The 16,963-nt window shown below is 43.5% G+C and overlaps 1 protein-coding gene across 3 annotated transcripts in view; it reads left to right on the top strand.

Moving 5' to 3' along the window:
* Positions 1–16,963, top strand: part of septin12 (septin 12) — a 68,159-nt gene that overhangs the window by 44,801 nt on the left and 6,395 nt on the right. Inside the window, exons 7-10 of one of the 3 annotated variants that reach the window (XM_083648862.1) lie at positions 1,535–1,652; positions 6,928–7,023; positions 13,099–13,195; positions 14,821–14,872. In XM_083648862.1, coding sequence (XP_083504988.1) covers positions 1,535–1,652; positions 6,928–7,023; positions 13,099–13,195; positions 14,821–14,872 — 363 coding nt within the window. Of the gene's footprint in view, positions 1–1,534; positions 1,653–6,927; positions 7,024–7,225; positions 7,330–13,098; positions 13,196–14,820; positions 14,873–16,963 lie in introns of those variants that run through there. The other 2 variants (XM_083648863.1, XM_083648864.1) reach the window with 2 other exon arrangements.

Raw genomic sequence — 16,963 nt, 5'->3', positions numbered from 1 at the left:
GGTACCAGTCATGCACATTGGTTTACCACGCAGGCATATTTTGTAATCCCACTTTTCGTTATTTAGAAGGGGGGGGGGGGGGGGGGGGGGGTGTGGGGGGGGGCACTCTCAAATAAAAAGATGTGCCCTTCTCTGACCAAAATATATATTTTCCTTAATCCTCCACAAGTGATTGGAAAAATATGATTGACCCTCCCCGAACAAATTGCTTGTGAAACAATAGTGTCAATAAAATCATAGGCAGGCATGGGCCAAAATTAGGCAAAGCACATAAACCGCTCGACTTGCACTATGAGATAAGAAAGGCCATTTCTGGCCATGAAATATTGCATATTATGCTCAAAATTATTACAATTATTGCCGGGGATGGCCAAATTGAGATTTCTTGAATTTTCCATTCCTCCTTCACAAAGAAGCAATGCTCACCTCTATTTTGGTGTATATAGTGCAGCTCTCCATGCACTGCGCATCCACAACAAAACCTCTCCAGCTCAGATTTTTCATGTGTTTCTCCTCTAGATAATCCCGTAGATTCTGGTTTACTTTCTCTAACTTGGCAGCCGCCCAGTTGTCGTTGTGGCATCATATTGGCCGCTGGTGGGCTACAGATGGGTTCCATAACACACAGAATAGTCTTATTGTGAAGTTGCAGAGGCAAATGTATTCTGACTCTGTTAATGCATTACAGCAATATACAAGTTAATATTCTCGGCTTGTAGCGTGCGACTCGGGGGCTCTAACAGAGATCAAAGCCGCTGGATGAGGTGAGATGAACTGTTGCTTAATGACGCGCTGGTGCTGAAGACCAGCTTCAATGGCAGGTGAAATATCATCAAAGTTGCAAATGTATTTGATACTGTCTGTTTCTGCAGTCCTCCAGTTTTCCCCAACATGTCCTCCAACTCATACGCCCAATGAGGTCGTAATACTGCAATACCTGCAATACGACCATTATGCTATTATGCTATGTCTGCTAGACTAGCGCCCCTCAGTGGCAGAGAAAAAGTACTACATGACTTCCACCCAAGCAAGTTGAAAAAGTGACATTTCTTCCAAAAAAGGTTAGGAGGGTTAGGGTGTGAGTGTGGGTTAGGGTATGGATTAGGGTATGGGTTAGGGTATGGGTTAGGTGTGGGTTAGGGTGTGGGTTAGGGTATGGGTTAGGGTGTGGCTTAGGGGTACAGACAGCAACTAACTGGTACCTGAGTGGCTATGACAGATGGCTGTCAAGCCAGTGGCCCCAGGTTCAAATCCTGCACGACTCGAGGTTATATTTTCACCAAACTCTGAGACTGGGCTGTTATTCACACGACCGCTAGAGGGCACTTAACGTTGAAACGTGATTTCAGGTCATATTCAGCTGCTTTGTACAAACGACATCGTGGGTCGTATCCAGTGGGAGGTCAGGCTGGTTTCGGTCTTCTCTAACCAATCACTAGACGTAATACTGTAACTGTAATTGTAAGAATATTGTGTGCATGTGTATGTGTGTACGTGCGTGTTTGTGTGTGTGTGTGCGCGCGTGTGTGTTTAGGTTACGCCCCATCGACGTTGAGTTCATGAAGAGGTTGGGACAGATTGTGAGTATCGTCCCGGTCATCGCTAAAGCCGACGCACTCACCATCGAGGAGAGACTGGAGTTCAAGCAGAGGGTGAGAGAAAACACACACACACACACACACACACACACACACACACACACACACACACACACACACACACACACACACACACACACACACACACACACACACACACACACACACACACACACACACACACACACACACACAATGTGCACTTGTTTTGGCTCTGCCCCATTGTTAAGAAATTCTGGCAAAATCTGTTTTTATTACTGAAAATATAGATGAAACTTTTACTTTATATTGGAGGAATGTATTGTTTGGTCTCATGGAAAATAATACACAGAACACTGGTGTGTACATGATAAATCTTATTTATAATGGCCAAATTCCATATTCATGAATGTAAATTTACAGGTAGGAAACCATGCATTATTGCCTTAGCAATGAGTTCAAACAATACATTCTTTCACTTAAAAACACTTAAAAACAAAAAGCAATTAAAACTGTAACAGCTTGTACCGTTTAAAATCTTTATATAGTTCAATACCCCCTACTAACGTTATTTTTTATATATATATATATATATATATATATATATATATATATATATATATATATATATATATATAGATAGATATAGATATAGATATAGATATAGATAGATAGATAGATATTTTTTATTTTTATTTATTTTTTATTTAACCTTTATTTATACAGGGAAGAGCCCTTGAGAGCAAGCTCTCATTTTCAAGGGAGCCCTGTTACAGTGAGAACATGTACAATAGTTACAATATTACAGACAACTTACAAATACAAATATTACAGGTAAGAGCAAATCAAATAAAACAAGATAGATAGATAGATCGATCGATATATATATATTTCAATCATGAGAGGCCAGTTGGTAGGATTTAACAAACTTTATTTAGCAATCGGCATGCATGGCAAATACTTTGGCGCATGACTCCATTAGCCAGTGGCGCTGCTCGAGGCAAGAGGAGGGCATCTGCATAGGCTAGGAGATCCCCCAAAAGGAAGATCTGATTACCGGAGGTTAATTGAGATCTGCGGGCACCGGTAGTTGATTGTACTTTTCTGGCCTTCGACCTTTTAGCGACTTACAGCTATTTGCGGCTGGCGCTCCCAACTCGGTCGGGCCTTCGATCTTGGTACATTAGTAGTTGATTGTACTTTTCTGGCCTTCGACCTTTTTTGCGACTTACAGCTACTTGCGGCTGGCGCTTCCCAACTCGGTCTGGATATATATATATATATATATATATAGATATACAGTACATGTTAGTCTTTTTGTGTGATTTTATGCCACTTTAAAATGTTTGGATGAAGCAGACAAGATTTAGCTCTTATTCAAGAAAAGTGGCAGCAGTGTAGAAGTGAGTCATGTTCAATATATAATATATATAATATAATATAATATAATATAATATATATATAATATAATATATCCATAACAGCACAAATCTCTAAATCAGGGGTGGCCAACCTGAGACTTGATGCTTCAAAGCTTCCACTCAAATCAGCAATCAACACTTTGTTGTTATTGGGTTTCTTCCCCCCTCCTCTCCTCTCTCTTTAGGTCCTTACACATCGGGAGCGTTTTTTTCGTGCGATTAATTTGCACGTCAATAATATTTTCTGAACCTATATCATTCAATGCAACCATGCATACCAACGGCAAAGTTTCGCTGAGCGTTATTGCGGCGTTTATTTTTTCGGACCAAGGTCGATTTTTCAGAAATTCGCTTCCGACGTGTACACATCTGTTGCTGTGATTGACAGGTGGGTCAAAATTCGCATCACAATTTCGTGCCGTATATTCGCATCGCTCTTGGTGTGTCACAGCCTTTTCTCTCTCCATATGCACAGCCAACTAACGTGAGGTGTAGCTTCGTGAGACAGTCTCTAGTTTCGTGGCTGGGCGGGGGCCTTCGGGCCAACACTGTTTTTAACACGGGGAACTCACACCGGCACGCGCCGTGAGCACAAACAGATGCACCCAACAGCCAGTCGCTACACAGACTCTGAGACTGATTCAAGATTCAAGATTTTTATTGTCACTCCGTAGTACAAGTACGCACATGTGAAATTCTTATGCTGTAGGCTCCGTTACAGACAAGGTGCAGTTTTAAATAGGTGCAAAATCACAGCAAACACAATCACAGCAGCAACAATAGAGCAATATAGTTAACTAGTAAGGCAGCTGTGGCAACACTAAAATATGAAGGATAATAAATAGGTAGTAAGGGTATTAAATATTAAATAGAATGAGATCCAATGTATATTAAAAAAGTGTCCAGGTGTGCAGGGAGGTGTGCAAATGTCAATAATCCGGGTTATTGAGGGTTTATTTATTGAGGAGTCTCGTGGCGGAAAGAAACTGTCCCGCAAGCGGCTTGTGCATGCTTTCGGGACCCTGTATCTCAGTGATACTCAACTGGCGGCCCGCGGGCCTGCGCCCCCCGTGTGGCCCGCGATGGAATTGCAAAAAACATTTTTTTTTTTTACAGTGCACCTGAACGCAACATGCAAGATACCCGCTGAATAAGGCCATGTTCAGACTAGGAGGCCAAATCTGATTTGTGAACTTTAGTGACCTATTAATGACTTTATCCAGATTGGTTTTATGAGTCTGGACGCTCCAAGTCTGATTTGTGTCACTTGTCCCAAACCACCACATATGGAGGTAGTTTCCAATCTGCTTTCCACTGATGTGACTTGAGTGCGGACGTGCAGATCCACCAAATCTGATTTGAACGTCACTCGCAACTCGTTTTTTTTTTTTAAATAAATGCTACAGCTGCACACTTACTGTTTAAACTTGAATTATAGTTGTTGTTTTTCTTTGTTCTTTGATCTGATTTTATGGCTTTTTGGCACCTATATGTAACCTTTTAAGGTTCAGATAATTGTATTATCATTATATGGTCCAAATATTTCAGTAAAGCACTTAAAACACTTGAAATATTCTTGCTTGGGTGGTATCATTCTACTTGAAATGATGGTCAAATGCATTATTTTTAGTAAAATAACATGTCAAATTTTTCGGCCGGGCATCTGCACCCCTTCCTATCTAGGATGCACCCCTAGTCATCTTGTTCTGGAACCGGCCCTGGCGGACACACTCCCAAATCAGATTTGGGAAACCAATCAATATAATGATGATTAATGACTTTATCAGCTAATCGGATTTGCCTGTAATGTGAACATGGCCTAAGTGTCCAAATGTTCATGTCATTCTGGCCTTATACTTCTGTTATAGCATTTCAGTCTGGAATATCTTTCAATAATCTATGATTTAGCTGCTAAATTGTCAAATACCGCCGTCTGCTCGCTACCCAGGCACTTATGTATGTACTTAACCTAACTAACTATCCGGTGTGCACAACATTGTCACTGACTAAACTCCGGCTGACACCCCAAAAACCTACAATCCGCTACAGAAAAATGTCTATTGATTGTTTATTAACTGGCCCCTGGCCTTCTATCATTTCACGAAAGTGGCCCCCGGGCAAAGCAAGTTGAGTATCCCTGATGTATCTTCTCCCTGAGGGCAACAGGGAGAAGATACAGTTCCTGCAGTTTTGGCAGCTCACATCCTGAGCTGTGTGGTCTGCGGAGTTGTTGTAAACATGAAACTTCATACACTTCTTTCCAACCTAGTGTGAGTAACGTTACAAGTGTTCAAGTGAATTCAAGTCATTTAATTTGTTTATAACGTTATGAATTAGCAGCAGTCACGGATACTAACGTTGAACGTTCACATTGGCTCCGTCTATCACGGATTTGTTATTCCCAACTCCCAAGCGACAAGGACAGGACAAGCTACAAAACATCGTCCACGATGAGTATTTTATTTTTTAAGACCCAACAATGTGCACTCTGTAACGTTAAACTCCGCAAATTAGAAATGACGTAAACGTAATGTTATGCACATACAGAGGGAAATCCGCTAACGTTACACTGAGCTCACCTGAATAAATTCACAACATTTCGTGGCAAATAATAATATCCGCACGTCGGACTCAGAGCAGTTGAGGAGCAGATGAGGAGCATTTTGTCAGGAGAAGCCTGGAAGGAAGTTTACTATCGGCTGCAGAGTGGACGGTGCTGAGCTGAGAGTGCTTTCAACTCTACAACATGTTTGTTCCTCAGCGGGATCGCCACAGCCGACCGAGAACGCGCCCAACACTACCGGAGTTTTTGTTTTTTGGCTCTTAGTCTCTGACTGGTTGGACACTCCTGCTCTAAATAAATACTGTACATCAGTGGTTCCCAACCTACGGTACGCGTACCGTAGGTGGTACTTGCGCCCCCTGCTGGTGATAATTGGAAGGCTCTGTGGGGGGGGGGGGGAAATATATTGTTTTTGTGCAAAATCCATGGTGGTCATTGGTAGTAGTTTTCAAACATGTGAAAGTGAAATAATAATAATTATTATTATTGGCAGTGTTTCTCAAGGTAGGTGGTACTTGCGCCCCCCCCTGCTGGTGGTACTTGATCCCTGGAATCCCAATGTTTAAATTATGAAATAAACCCAACTTTAAAATCAATTGTAAAACATGTTTATCTATCAAAATAATACTACGAATGAAAATAAACTTGTGATCATTGAAATTGAGGTTTATTTTGTTGTCTTGAGATTTAGAAACAAATATTTGTTTCTGACGGACACTATACCTGTTGCGCATGCACAATTACCTGCCCGCCCCGCATGGTTACACAAGTGGTGAACAAAGACGAGGAGGGATGCTAAAGTGGATCAAAACGGGATCGTAAAAGAGCTGTAGTAGAGGAGAGCAGCAACGATGAAGCACAAGGAGGTGAAGACAGCAGTCAACCCAGCACAAGTGCAGCTGCTGCAGGTTGCACATAGGCTGCAGGTTGGAATAAATTTGCCTCCTGCGTGAACTGTGCATAGCTGAATAGACTGTATTTTAACGTCGGTCATATGGTGGTACTTGGAGAGCCAACTACTTTCTCAGGTGGTACTTGGTGTAAAAAGGTTGGGAACCACTGCTGTACATTATTTACCCTAATATAAAGTGGGACATTACTGAGCTACAAAAACTGATTTAGTGACATTCTAAAATGATCCTCCAAAAGTATTTGAACATAATGTCAAATTGCATAAAGTTATTTTCCTCTCTCTTTTTTCTTTTTCTTTGGGGGGAAGGGGGGGGGGGGGGGGGGGGGCATGACCCCCGCTCTAAATGTGCCCCCCCAAATCTTGGCTTGCATGATGCCCCTGGCCATGGGTGTGCCTTGACACATGACCTTGGGCTGCCTGTTTGACCTGTGTTTGACCTCTGACCTCTCACAGATAAGGCAGGACCTGTTGGCCAATGGGATCCGTGTTTACCCCCAGAAAGAGTACGACGAGGACGCCGACGACCGCCTCCTCAACGACCGGATCAGGGTAACCTGCCCCCCCCCCCCCCCCCCCCCCCTCCATTTAGCCACACCCACCTGCCAGTCTGACTAGTGAGAGCCTAAGTCGCATCCTCTCCAGGGTTAGGCATACAAACAAAGGGATTCACATCACTTTGTTTCACGACATTTCCCAGCACAAGCTATGCTCCTGTGTCTTGTACTCTTGTCTGCGTTATTTGTTTGTAAAGGGTCATGTACAATCCAATACACCCGATGGGAGCTACTAAACCTCCAACAGACATGGAGTTCTGGGACCATCGGTGTTTCTACCCGAGGAAATACTGCCTTTTAACCACCTACCCGGCCAGACCCGGCACCAGGATGAAATGACTTAAGGGCGGTTATAACTGGGGAGGGGGCAGATATTTTTTATAGTGAAACATAGGTTATATACCCGCTATGCCTATTTCTGCACTTTTTAACCATGCAATAGCCTCTGAAAAGCTAAATAACAACAACACAAGAAAGACTACTGTTTCAAAATCAAATAAAAGATTTATTTCACAGCAATGGTGAAATGAAGGCAGTATTAAACCTGAGTGTCCTTGCACAACCCAAAATGACGGGAACTGTCTGGAGCACTCTGAGTCTGAACATAGGTCTATGCAAAATCATAGAATGAATGATTAGTTGACTACAGAAATCAACAAAAACTAAACAAAATAATAGCCAACAGTGTCATCAAATAAATAAATAAGTGATCAGATCACGTTGTCTATCTTTCTGCTCACATGTGGGTCCAGCTCGCTTGCTCGCTCTCTCTCGCTCTCTCTCTCTCTCTCTCATTAACCGTCACTGGAAATGTCACTTCTCCATGGATGGTTTCCATTCTGTGGATTTGCTACAATGGAGAAAAAAATAGCCCAGAATTAGGGCTGAAAGTTCAATTCACAACCACAAAAAGCAGACTGAACCAAAGTGATGTGTGTCTATCTCTCCTCCGCTCCATTTCAGCACTGTGGACAGCGCCACACGGCCCTATCTCTTCAAACAGCCCAAACGCATCTGTTTCTGTCTGTCTGTCTGACATGCCAGACGGTCATGATCACTACAACATGCAGTGAGGTTCAAAATGAATAAATTGATCTCTGACACATTGTGACAACCAAAGCACAGCAAATAGCGCTTCCAATTCTGAAACAACAGAGCTGTTTATAGGGGGTACATTAACTTAAACTGATCAAATAAAGTGAGGGGGCAGACATTTTAACTCAAGATTCAAGATTCAAGATTCAAGATTTTTATTGTCACTCCATGGTACAAGTACCACGTGTGAAATTCTTGTGCTGTGAACTCCGTTTACAACATAGTACAAATGTAACAGGGCATATGAGTGCAAGAACAACAAGAGACACAACAAGCAATAAGGCAGTATAGTGATAAGACAAGTCAGAGACAGTGGCATATTCACTGCACATAGGTGCACATGTCCTGTGCATACTTTAGCCGTGCTTAAACATTTTAAATTCGGCGTATTTGACATATAGGTGCAAATAGCATCTTATTAAACATACAATTAAACTCGGCGTTTTAAATTCGGCGTATTTGACATACGGGTGCAAATAGCATATTCCTTATTAAACATACAGTTAAACATTAGACATACGTAATGGTAGCAGCTACAGTACGGTACAGTACGGCTACTACACTATTTGTGTATGTTAAGGAGTCTCGTGGCCTGCGGGAAGAAACTGTTCCTCAAGCGATTTGTGCATGCTTTTGGAACCCTGTATCTTCTCCCTGAGGGTAACAGGGAGAACAGGCTGTTGTGGGGATGGTTTGTGTCTTTGATGATCTTCAGGGACCTCCTGAGGCACCGCTGTTTATACAGTTCATGCAGATCTGGCAACTCACATCCTGTTACGTGCTGGGCCGCGTGTCTCACTCTCCGTAGCGCCCTGCGGTCCATGGTGGTACAGTTCCCGTACCAGGTGGTGAAGCAGCCAGTCAGCAGGCTTTCAATGGTGCCTCTGTAGAAGTCCGTGAGGATTTCTTTCCTTAGCCCAAACTTCTTCAGGCGCCTGAGTCCGTGTATTCGCTGTTGGGCCTTTTTGACAACAGTGGCGGTGTGGCCGGCCCAGGTCAGGTCCTGGTGGATGTTGACTCCCAGGTACTTGAAGCTGTCCACCCTTTCCACCACTGTGCCGTTGATGGTGATTGGGGGGTGTGCGCCCCCCCCCCCTCCTGTAGTCTACAATGATCTCCTTGGTCTTGGAGACGTTCAGAGAGAGGTGGTTGTCCTGGCACCATTGTTCCAGGGCCCCCACCTCCTCTCTGTAGGCTGTCTAGGGGGCACGGTGGCTCAGTGGTAGAGCTGTCGCCTCACAGTCAGAAGGTCCTGAGTTCGATTCTCGCCTGGGACACTGTGGGTGCTGTGGTTGTGTTCCCCCCCATATCTTCAGTGCCTACTGCCCAGGTGGGGTATCTCGTCGTAAGGGCCTTTCTCTCTGTGTGGAGTTTGCATGTTCTCCCCGTGCTCCCCCAGGGGGTTCCTCCGTATATAACCCCCCCACTAAAAAAACATGCAGAAGATCAGATCGTCATCGTCATCCGACCAGTGACGACAACATCCGAAGTTGGTCCCCGGGCGCTGTACGAGAAAGCGACCACTGCTCCTGGCCTGCCCCTCGGAGGAAAGGACATGCCTGGATGGGTTAAATGCAGAGGACACTTTTCACCGGCCACCGTCAGCATGAGTGTGTTGTGGCCGCATGCATGTGTTGTGGTGTTCGTGTGACAATAAAAGACAGGGCTTGTCCCGTTACGAGAGAGTTTTACGAGAGAGAGTCTCGTCGCCCCCCGAGATCAGCCCCACGACCGCTGTGTCGTCTGCAAACTTCACGATGGTGTTTGAAGTTTGAGTCGCCACGCAGTCGTGGGTGTAGAGGTCGTACCAGAAGGGGCTGGAGACGCACCCCTGGGGCGCTCCTATGCTGATGGTCAGTGGTGAGGAGGTGAGGTTGCCCACCCTCACCACCTGGCGGCGGTCTGTCAGGAAATCCAGGATCCAGTCGCACATTGCTGTGTTTAGTCCCAGATCCTTGAGCTTGCGTACCAGCCTGGAGTAACTGAGGCCCCCTGGCCCCCCCTCGTGGCGCCGGGCCCGTACCCAGCCACCCATGCCATGGCTAACAACTGCCGGGAAACGGAGTCGGCGCTCCGGGATCCTCTCAAGGTTCAGTTAGCGCTCCTGCTGTCTAATGTCAGATCCCTCTGGTACAAAATGGACGAATTACAACTTCTGATCCAATCTAACAAAGACTACAGCGACTGCTCTGCCATCTGCATGACTGAGACCTGAGTGTGGGGCAAGGGAAGTAATTAAATTATTTAACTTAGGCTACATTAATTTAAGTGCAGGGACGCAAAGTCATCGGCAGTGAAAAAGGTGACAGATACCAAGGGGGAGACATAAAACCACTCAGAAATCCTCCTATTTTAGGATGAAAAAGGTGACCATCGCCTAAAGGTGACTAGTTTACATCCTAACGTTATACTAACAAACACGTTCCACGTGTTGATAATCCTAATATGCGTGATCAAAAAGAGCGTTAAAACAGGCCTGACTTGGTGCTCTCTGCTGCCCATCAACAGGATGCGATCCACCTGTACATAACGTTACGTTTACATAATTTCCAATTTGCAGAGTTTAATGTTACAGAGCAGCACATTGTTGGGTCTCGGTCTAAAATACTTCCACACTTAAGATGATCGTGGACGATGTTTTGTAGCTTGTCCTGTCGCTTGTGAATAACTTTGTGATGCGCACAGCCATCTTCATTACTTACGTTAGCCGCTTCCGCTAGCAACAATGCAACTTCCAAAAATGCAATTTTTTCAAAATTAAAAACCATTCTACACAACTCAGCAAGCATTTTTCGGTTGAAAAGACATTTAAAAACGTTTAGGGTCAACGTTGAAAAAACGTGCAAGGAAGATTTGAAAGTGAACGTTTTTTCACCCACTATTTGCAGACGTTGATTGAACGTTCAGATTTAGACCATATTTCACCAGGATCTTATCGAGTGAGCTATACATTCACTTATGATATTTAAGGAGCCGGGCACATTATATACTCTATCTCGCACACAACTTGTAGACTACACGATTGTACGATACCACAGGCTCAACGATCGGGAGGACAAGTTATTTTATGTGATGTGTACGAGACTATTATATTATGTAACAGACTAAATTTATGTAGTTTGTGTGTGTGTGTGTGTGCATCTATAAGCTGTACGGCTTCAGAAGTAACTTAATTTAACACCAGAAACTCAGGGGGTACACAGATCCTCGTATACAGTCTGTTACAATAACATAGCATGCCCAGAGCACCTCGTTCCGCACTTGGTGGTGCAGACCGGTGCAGACTTGCTTTGGTCTAGTCAGTCACTAGCTAGCGACTAAGTACTTGCGCATGCGCATTATTTTATAGTATTGCGCTAAACTATTAACCATAGTTGTGTCCTGGAAGCTTTTTGCTGGCACCACATAGCCTATATAGTCCCATATTTATGATATTTCATGTGACATAAAATGCATTGAAATGTAGTTTTCGTGTAGACCAGATTTCAACTCTCAGTTACACAATAAAATGGACAAATGCCAATTCACACACTATCAATATTGTCTCTATTCCAAGCTACAACAAATGTTTTAACAATATGATGAACCAAATTGTGTTTTTTACACGTTGACATTGTAACCGCCTTTTAGCCGGTTGAAAAGAGGGTGAAATTAGGTCTTACACGTTCAACACCCAGATTTAAACTAAAAATCAACGTTGAAAAAACATTTTGTGCTCGCTGGGAAGTCTAAAGCACACAGATGTCATTAAAAACGTGTATTTTGAAATATGATATTGGAACGGTGTTATCTAGTGTATTAATTATCTTTTCTTTTTTATATATCTTATTTCCATATTTTAAATTTTTATAGAACACAAACAAGACAAACAGGCTCAGACACAGGGGAAAGAAAGGAAAAACAAAACAAAACAATATAATCAACATTACAAAGTGGTGCCGCCAGCCACCTAAGGTGCTTATGTTCTTGTAAACGATATACTTGGGATTTCACTCAAGGGGTCTATGAGAAGCCAGCCGGGTGAGTCACCCGTCACCCCTAGCCTCGTTGAGGTAGACCAAAAACGGGTCCCAGATAGTCACAAACTTTCTAAGTGCGTTGGTTCTCAGGAACCTAAGTCTCTCCATGCGTATAACAGAGGTCATGTCCATCAACCACAATTGGAAAGAGGGTGGATAGGTAGTGTATTAATTATCTTTGACGCACATTATGCAAGTTGACGCATTTACGTAGTCGATGACGTCGGCGCGTTGGGACAGCCCTGTTTATAACTCAACTCAGCGCATGACAAGAGCTTTCATTAGAGCATAGTATGAACGCTATACGATGAGTATGAACATTTTTCCTTTTAGAGCTGAAAATCGGTGGCCGTCTTGGATTTGAAGGTCAAAAATAGGTCAAAACAACATTGATTATGAATTTCCAGGAAACAGTCCTCAAACTGAGAAGCACCTGGTCCAGCTGTATTTAGCTGGAAGATGCGTGTTGAACGCTTTTTCTACATTGAATTATTTGACCCAAAAATTCCCAGAAACCATTGTAGGCCAAACCATTGAAAAGGTAATTTCCAACATCGCCGATTGTAACCATTTTGGATTTAGGGCTCTCAAAAAAGTTGCTAAATTTGTTTATTAACCTTCATAGATGACAAATCCACTGAGAAACTAACCTTTGCTCTCCACAGTCATGGATGACCCAACTATGGGTACATTTTAACATTTACAAAATTTTGCATTAACTACTATATACAATACATGTGGTGTAAAGTGTCTATTTTAAATACATATATATGAAATAATGTATATGTACAGTATATGTATATATAAGCCACCCAGGATCATAAACAAAGGCTTGTAGTCAGTTTTCACGGAATTGTGTTGCACACTGCAACAAGGAGTAAGCTAGGGGGATAAAAACGTCTATACAGATATTTTCAGAATTTTTCCATGTGCCTGACTCTGACATTGTGATCCAGGAAAGCATTCCCTTTGCGGTGGTGGGAACGGACAAGGAGCACCAGGTGAACGGGAACAAGGTGCTAGGCCGCAAAACCAAGTGGGGGATCATCGAAGGTAAGGGCTTGTTTTGGTATTTTGGGCTTTTAAAGGGGCCCATTGAGGGGCCCTTTACACGAGGACAGTTTCTGGAAGAAGCGACACAATAGCGTTTCCTTCACACCTTCTCCCTGTTTACATGAGCGCTGTTGAATTTTTAAAACGCCGTAATGTACATGCCAGGTCGCTAGGTGGCAGTGTGATCACCTTATTCTTTGCCCATACAAGGACGCTTCTGTATGACGTCATTTCGTAATCGTCTTTCCGGTTTTAAACAAGGAAGAGAGTACGCCTACCGCAGTCATTTAAGACTTGCCAAAAAGCTGTTCTCAAATGGAAAAAAACCCCAAACTGTTTTAAAGTTTTAATATTTGTCGGGTGAGAACGTAACATATATGTGACCAGTTTATCAGAATAACGCCTATTAGAAATCTTTAACGAGCAGCGAGGACTGGGAGCGCCGAGTGTGCTATCTGTCAAACCCTACTGTAGGCTACTGGCAGTGAGAAAACACTGTCGACGTCCTTTTGTAACTAACGTTAAATGCCGACCGGGTACAGCCATCGCCTCCTTGCAGCAGTAACTCTATGAACATGGAACTGAAGTTGGCCGCAGTGTAGCTTAATTCTGAATGTTGCCAAACTTCATTCATACTGACGTTTTATTTTGAAAATGGTTGCCAACTCGCGCACGGCTATGGCGTAATCGCGTGTGTCGCGTGTGCAGGCACGTCAGAGTTCCTGAAATGAGCCGTTTCAAGCGATTACACGGAGCCCTCAGCGGGAAGCGTCACCAAGAATCGCTGTCTAAAAGGGAGGCACTAACGATAAAATAATTCCCCGTCACCATAGGAAACCGTCCTCGTGTAAAGTGTAAAGTAAAGTGTAAAGTAAAGTGTAAAGGGCCCCTGAAATACAAAGACCTATTTTTCAAGGGAAGCCTGGCCAAGATAGCAGCATAAAAGAGATAAAGTTACAACATTAAAACAGACACCAAGGCACAAACATGTGATAAAAGAGGCAAAAGCAGTTACGTTCATAAAAAAACAACTTGCAAATACGAAAGGAATTTGCTTCTATGTCTCTCATTAGTTTATTATTATTATTATTATTATTATTATTATTATAGGACTCCACAAGAGTAGCTTTGCATGATTCACAGCTCAACAAGCGCAAATTTGCATTAGCTGCGACCACATATGCAAATTTCCAAAATGCAGGATGGTAGGGTCAGCCTCTGCCACCCTGCATTCTACAAGTGTGAATTTAGTCGAAAGTACAGCCTGTACAGTGAATTGTGACATCATGTACTCAAGGCTGGCTCCATAGGATCCCATTGGTTGGGTATGTTTTGAACAGTGCAGGGGACTGGAGCAATGACCATATAAGGCAATCAGGGTCTATCTGGCCTCACTAGGGTTAGGGTTCGTTCAGAGCGGTCGAAATCCTGTGACGTGTATGTGTGTGTGTGTGTGTGTGTGAAAGCTAGTGCTGTGGTCGAGACCACCTAAACCGAGATCGAGTTAAGACCAAGAACGAGGGAGGGCGAGATCGAGACGAGACCATCAGAAAGTGGTCTGGAGGAGAGTGCTACAACACTAGTAAAGGCAAACTGTTAAAGACGCCTCTGTTCTGTGTCCACAGTTGAAAACATGGCTCACTGCGAGTTTGCCAACCTGAGAGATCTGCTAATCAGGTGAGTTAGACTGTGTGTGCGTGTGTGTGTGGGGGGGGGGGGGACTTGGTTCATGAAAAAAAACAGGGAGACTCCCGTGAAAATGGCAGGTCTGGAGGATCATGGGTAATTTCTGAAGGCCATGAGTCACAGTGGTGTTGCTGGCTGGCCTCCGGTCAGACAGGCTGTCAAATTCTTCTGGTGCTGATAAGCATGCTGCAGGGCTGACTGTAGGTCAGACAGGTCACACGCCCAGGTCAGAGGTCAGCCACAGATCCAGTGTAGGTTTGAGGCGTGATAAGAATGTTTGTTTTTATGACAAACGTGTTTTTATGACGGGCATAAACCAGGAAGTTGTTTGAACTCCTGGGGAAACATGTCATGACCCAAGCCCCAGACACAGCGGCCGACACTCGGCTGTCTGTGGTCCTCATCTTTGCGGTGTGACCTCTACACTACCCAGGCCCGCTGACCAATTCAGCGTGTTGAATCCACCAAATGACATTGATGACTGCAAGTCAAGTCCATTTGTATAGCTCTAACTCACAAGCATGTCTTAGAGGGCTTTACAGAGAATAGGTCTAGCTAAGTACTATCAATAAACAGTAGGGATGCACATTTTCCACAAATTCCGAACTCGATCATTGGTAACATTAACGAGCAATCAATTGAGTAATTGTAATTAAAAATAAAAATAAATCCAAACCATACCAAATGTGTTTTTTCCTCAATAAAACCTTTTTTTATACAGCAGCAACTTATTGTATATTTCTCACATCATTGCATAGCATAGCCTACGCTATGAAACACATAAAAACGTAGATGCATAACTTTTAGACATGTCAACATTTGCCCAGAATCCCCGCCGCGGCCACTGCCTTGGTCCACTACCGCAGATTATTTTTTCTGCTCGCAGTGCGTCGCAGCGGTCGCAACTCTTAAATGCTGATGCCGAGTTGCTCAGCTCAACATTGTTCAAGTGATTGTTGTTGTACGTGCGTCGCTCCTCTTCCTCGCTGATGGTGGGTTGCTCCAGGTTTGAGGAAGAGGAGCCAGCCAATGTATCCGAAAGAACACTGTTCAAGTAGAGCATCTTATGACTTGTCTGAAAAGGGCTATAGTGATGTAGCCGCGTGTCTGGGTCCGCCTATTACGTACACTTTGTTAATAAAACAATAAACGAGAGACTCAGGCTGTAACGTTATAACACGCCTGCACATTCTCAGACAGCTAGCGCCTAGCGTTAGCACACTCCTCAACACCGGCTCTCAAACAACATAAGTCCCCACTTGCTTTTTATTTTGTTTCGAGTACATTTTCAGATGCTCGAGTAAATCCGAGCGAGTAATCGAGCTTGGATTAATTGTCTGCATCAAATAAACAGGTTGAACAATCTTATATTAGAGGGAAAGAGGAGGGGGGGAGAGAGGGGGAGAGAATATAGAGTATCACAGGTATGAGTCCGGAAGACCTGGATGTTAGCACTTCCGGCTCTTATAAGTCAATGGGATTTTTGTCAATGGGATTTTTGTATGAGGATTTTGATTAAATGCCTGAAATAAGGTCTGTGGTTAACGAAAGTTTATGAAACAGCAAAGTTTGTCTTCAGCAAGATAATCTTCACAAAGGACGACCACTTTTATGATTTTTGAAGCGCAAATGTGTTTTGCTTTGTTATAAATTATTATAATGAGCTGTAAAATGGAAAACATGCTTGTGCGATAGCCTCACCTTGCCGGCGTCAGCTAGACCCATATAATCGAACGTCAGCTTGACGAGGGGTCACAGCAAAATGAGTAAATTGTGTGATTTCACTAGGATTTCAATGACTAAAAGTTACTTATATGGTAATAGCTTTCACTCTCTCCTGTTATCTCCCCATCTACATTATACTTGCACCATTTGCATCAGCTGCGTCGAGTCACATTTTCAAGGAGCTGCACTGGCAGGATCGGCAGCTGCAGCTCACCCCTCGGCGCATTCAGTGAGGGCTTTGACACACAAGCATGTAAAGGCTTTAACTGTCCTTGTTATCATATAAATTATTATAATTCGAAGTAACTGTCTGTTATTATCATATAAATTATTATAATGAGCTGTAACTGTCCGTTA

Source organism: Poromitra crassiceps, assembly GCF_964638095.1.
Source record: "Poromitra crassiceps genome assembly, chromosome: 13".
In the NCBI taxonomy this organism is placed as follows: domain Eukaryota; kingdom Metazoa; phylum Chordata; class Actinopteri; order Beryciformes; family Melamphaidae; genus Poromitra; species Poromitra crassiceps.
This window is presented reverse-complemented; position numbering and strand designations above follow the sequence as displayed.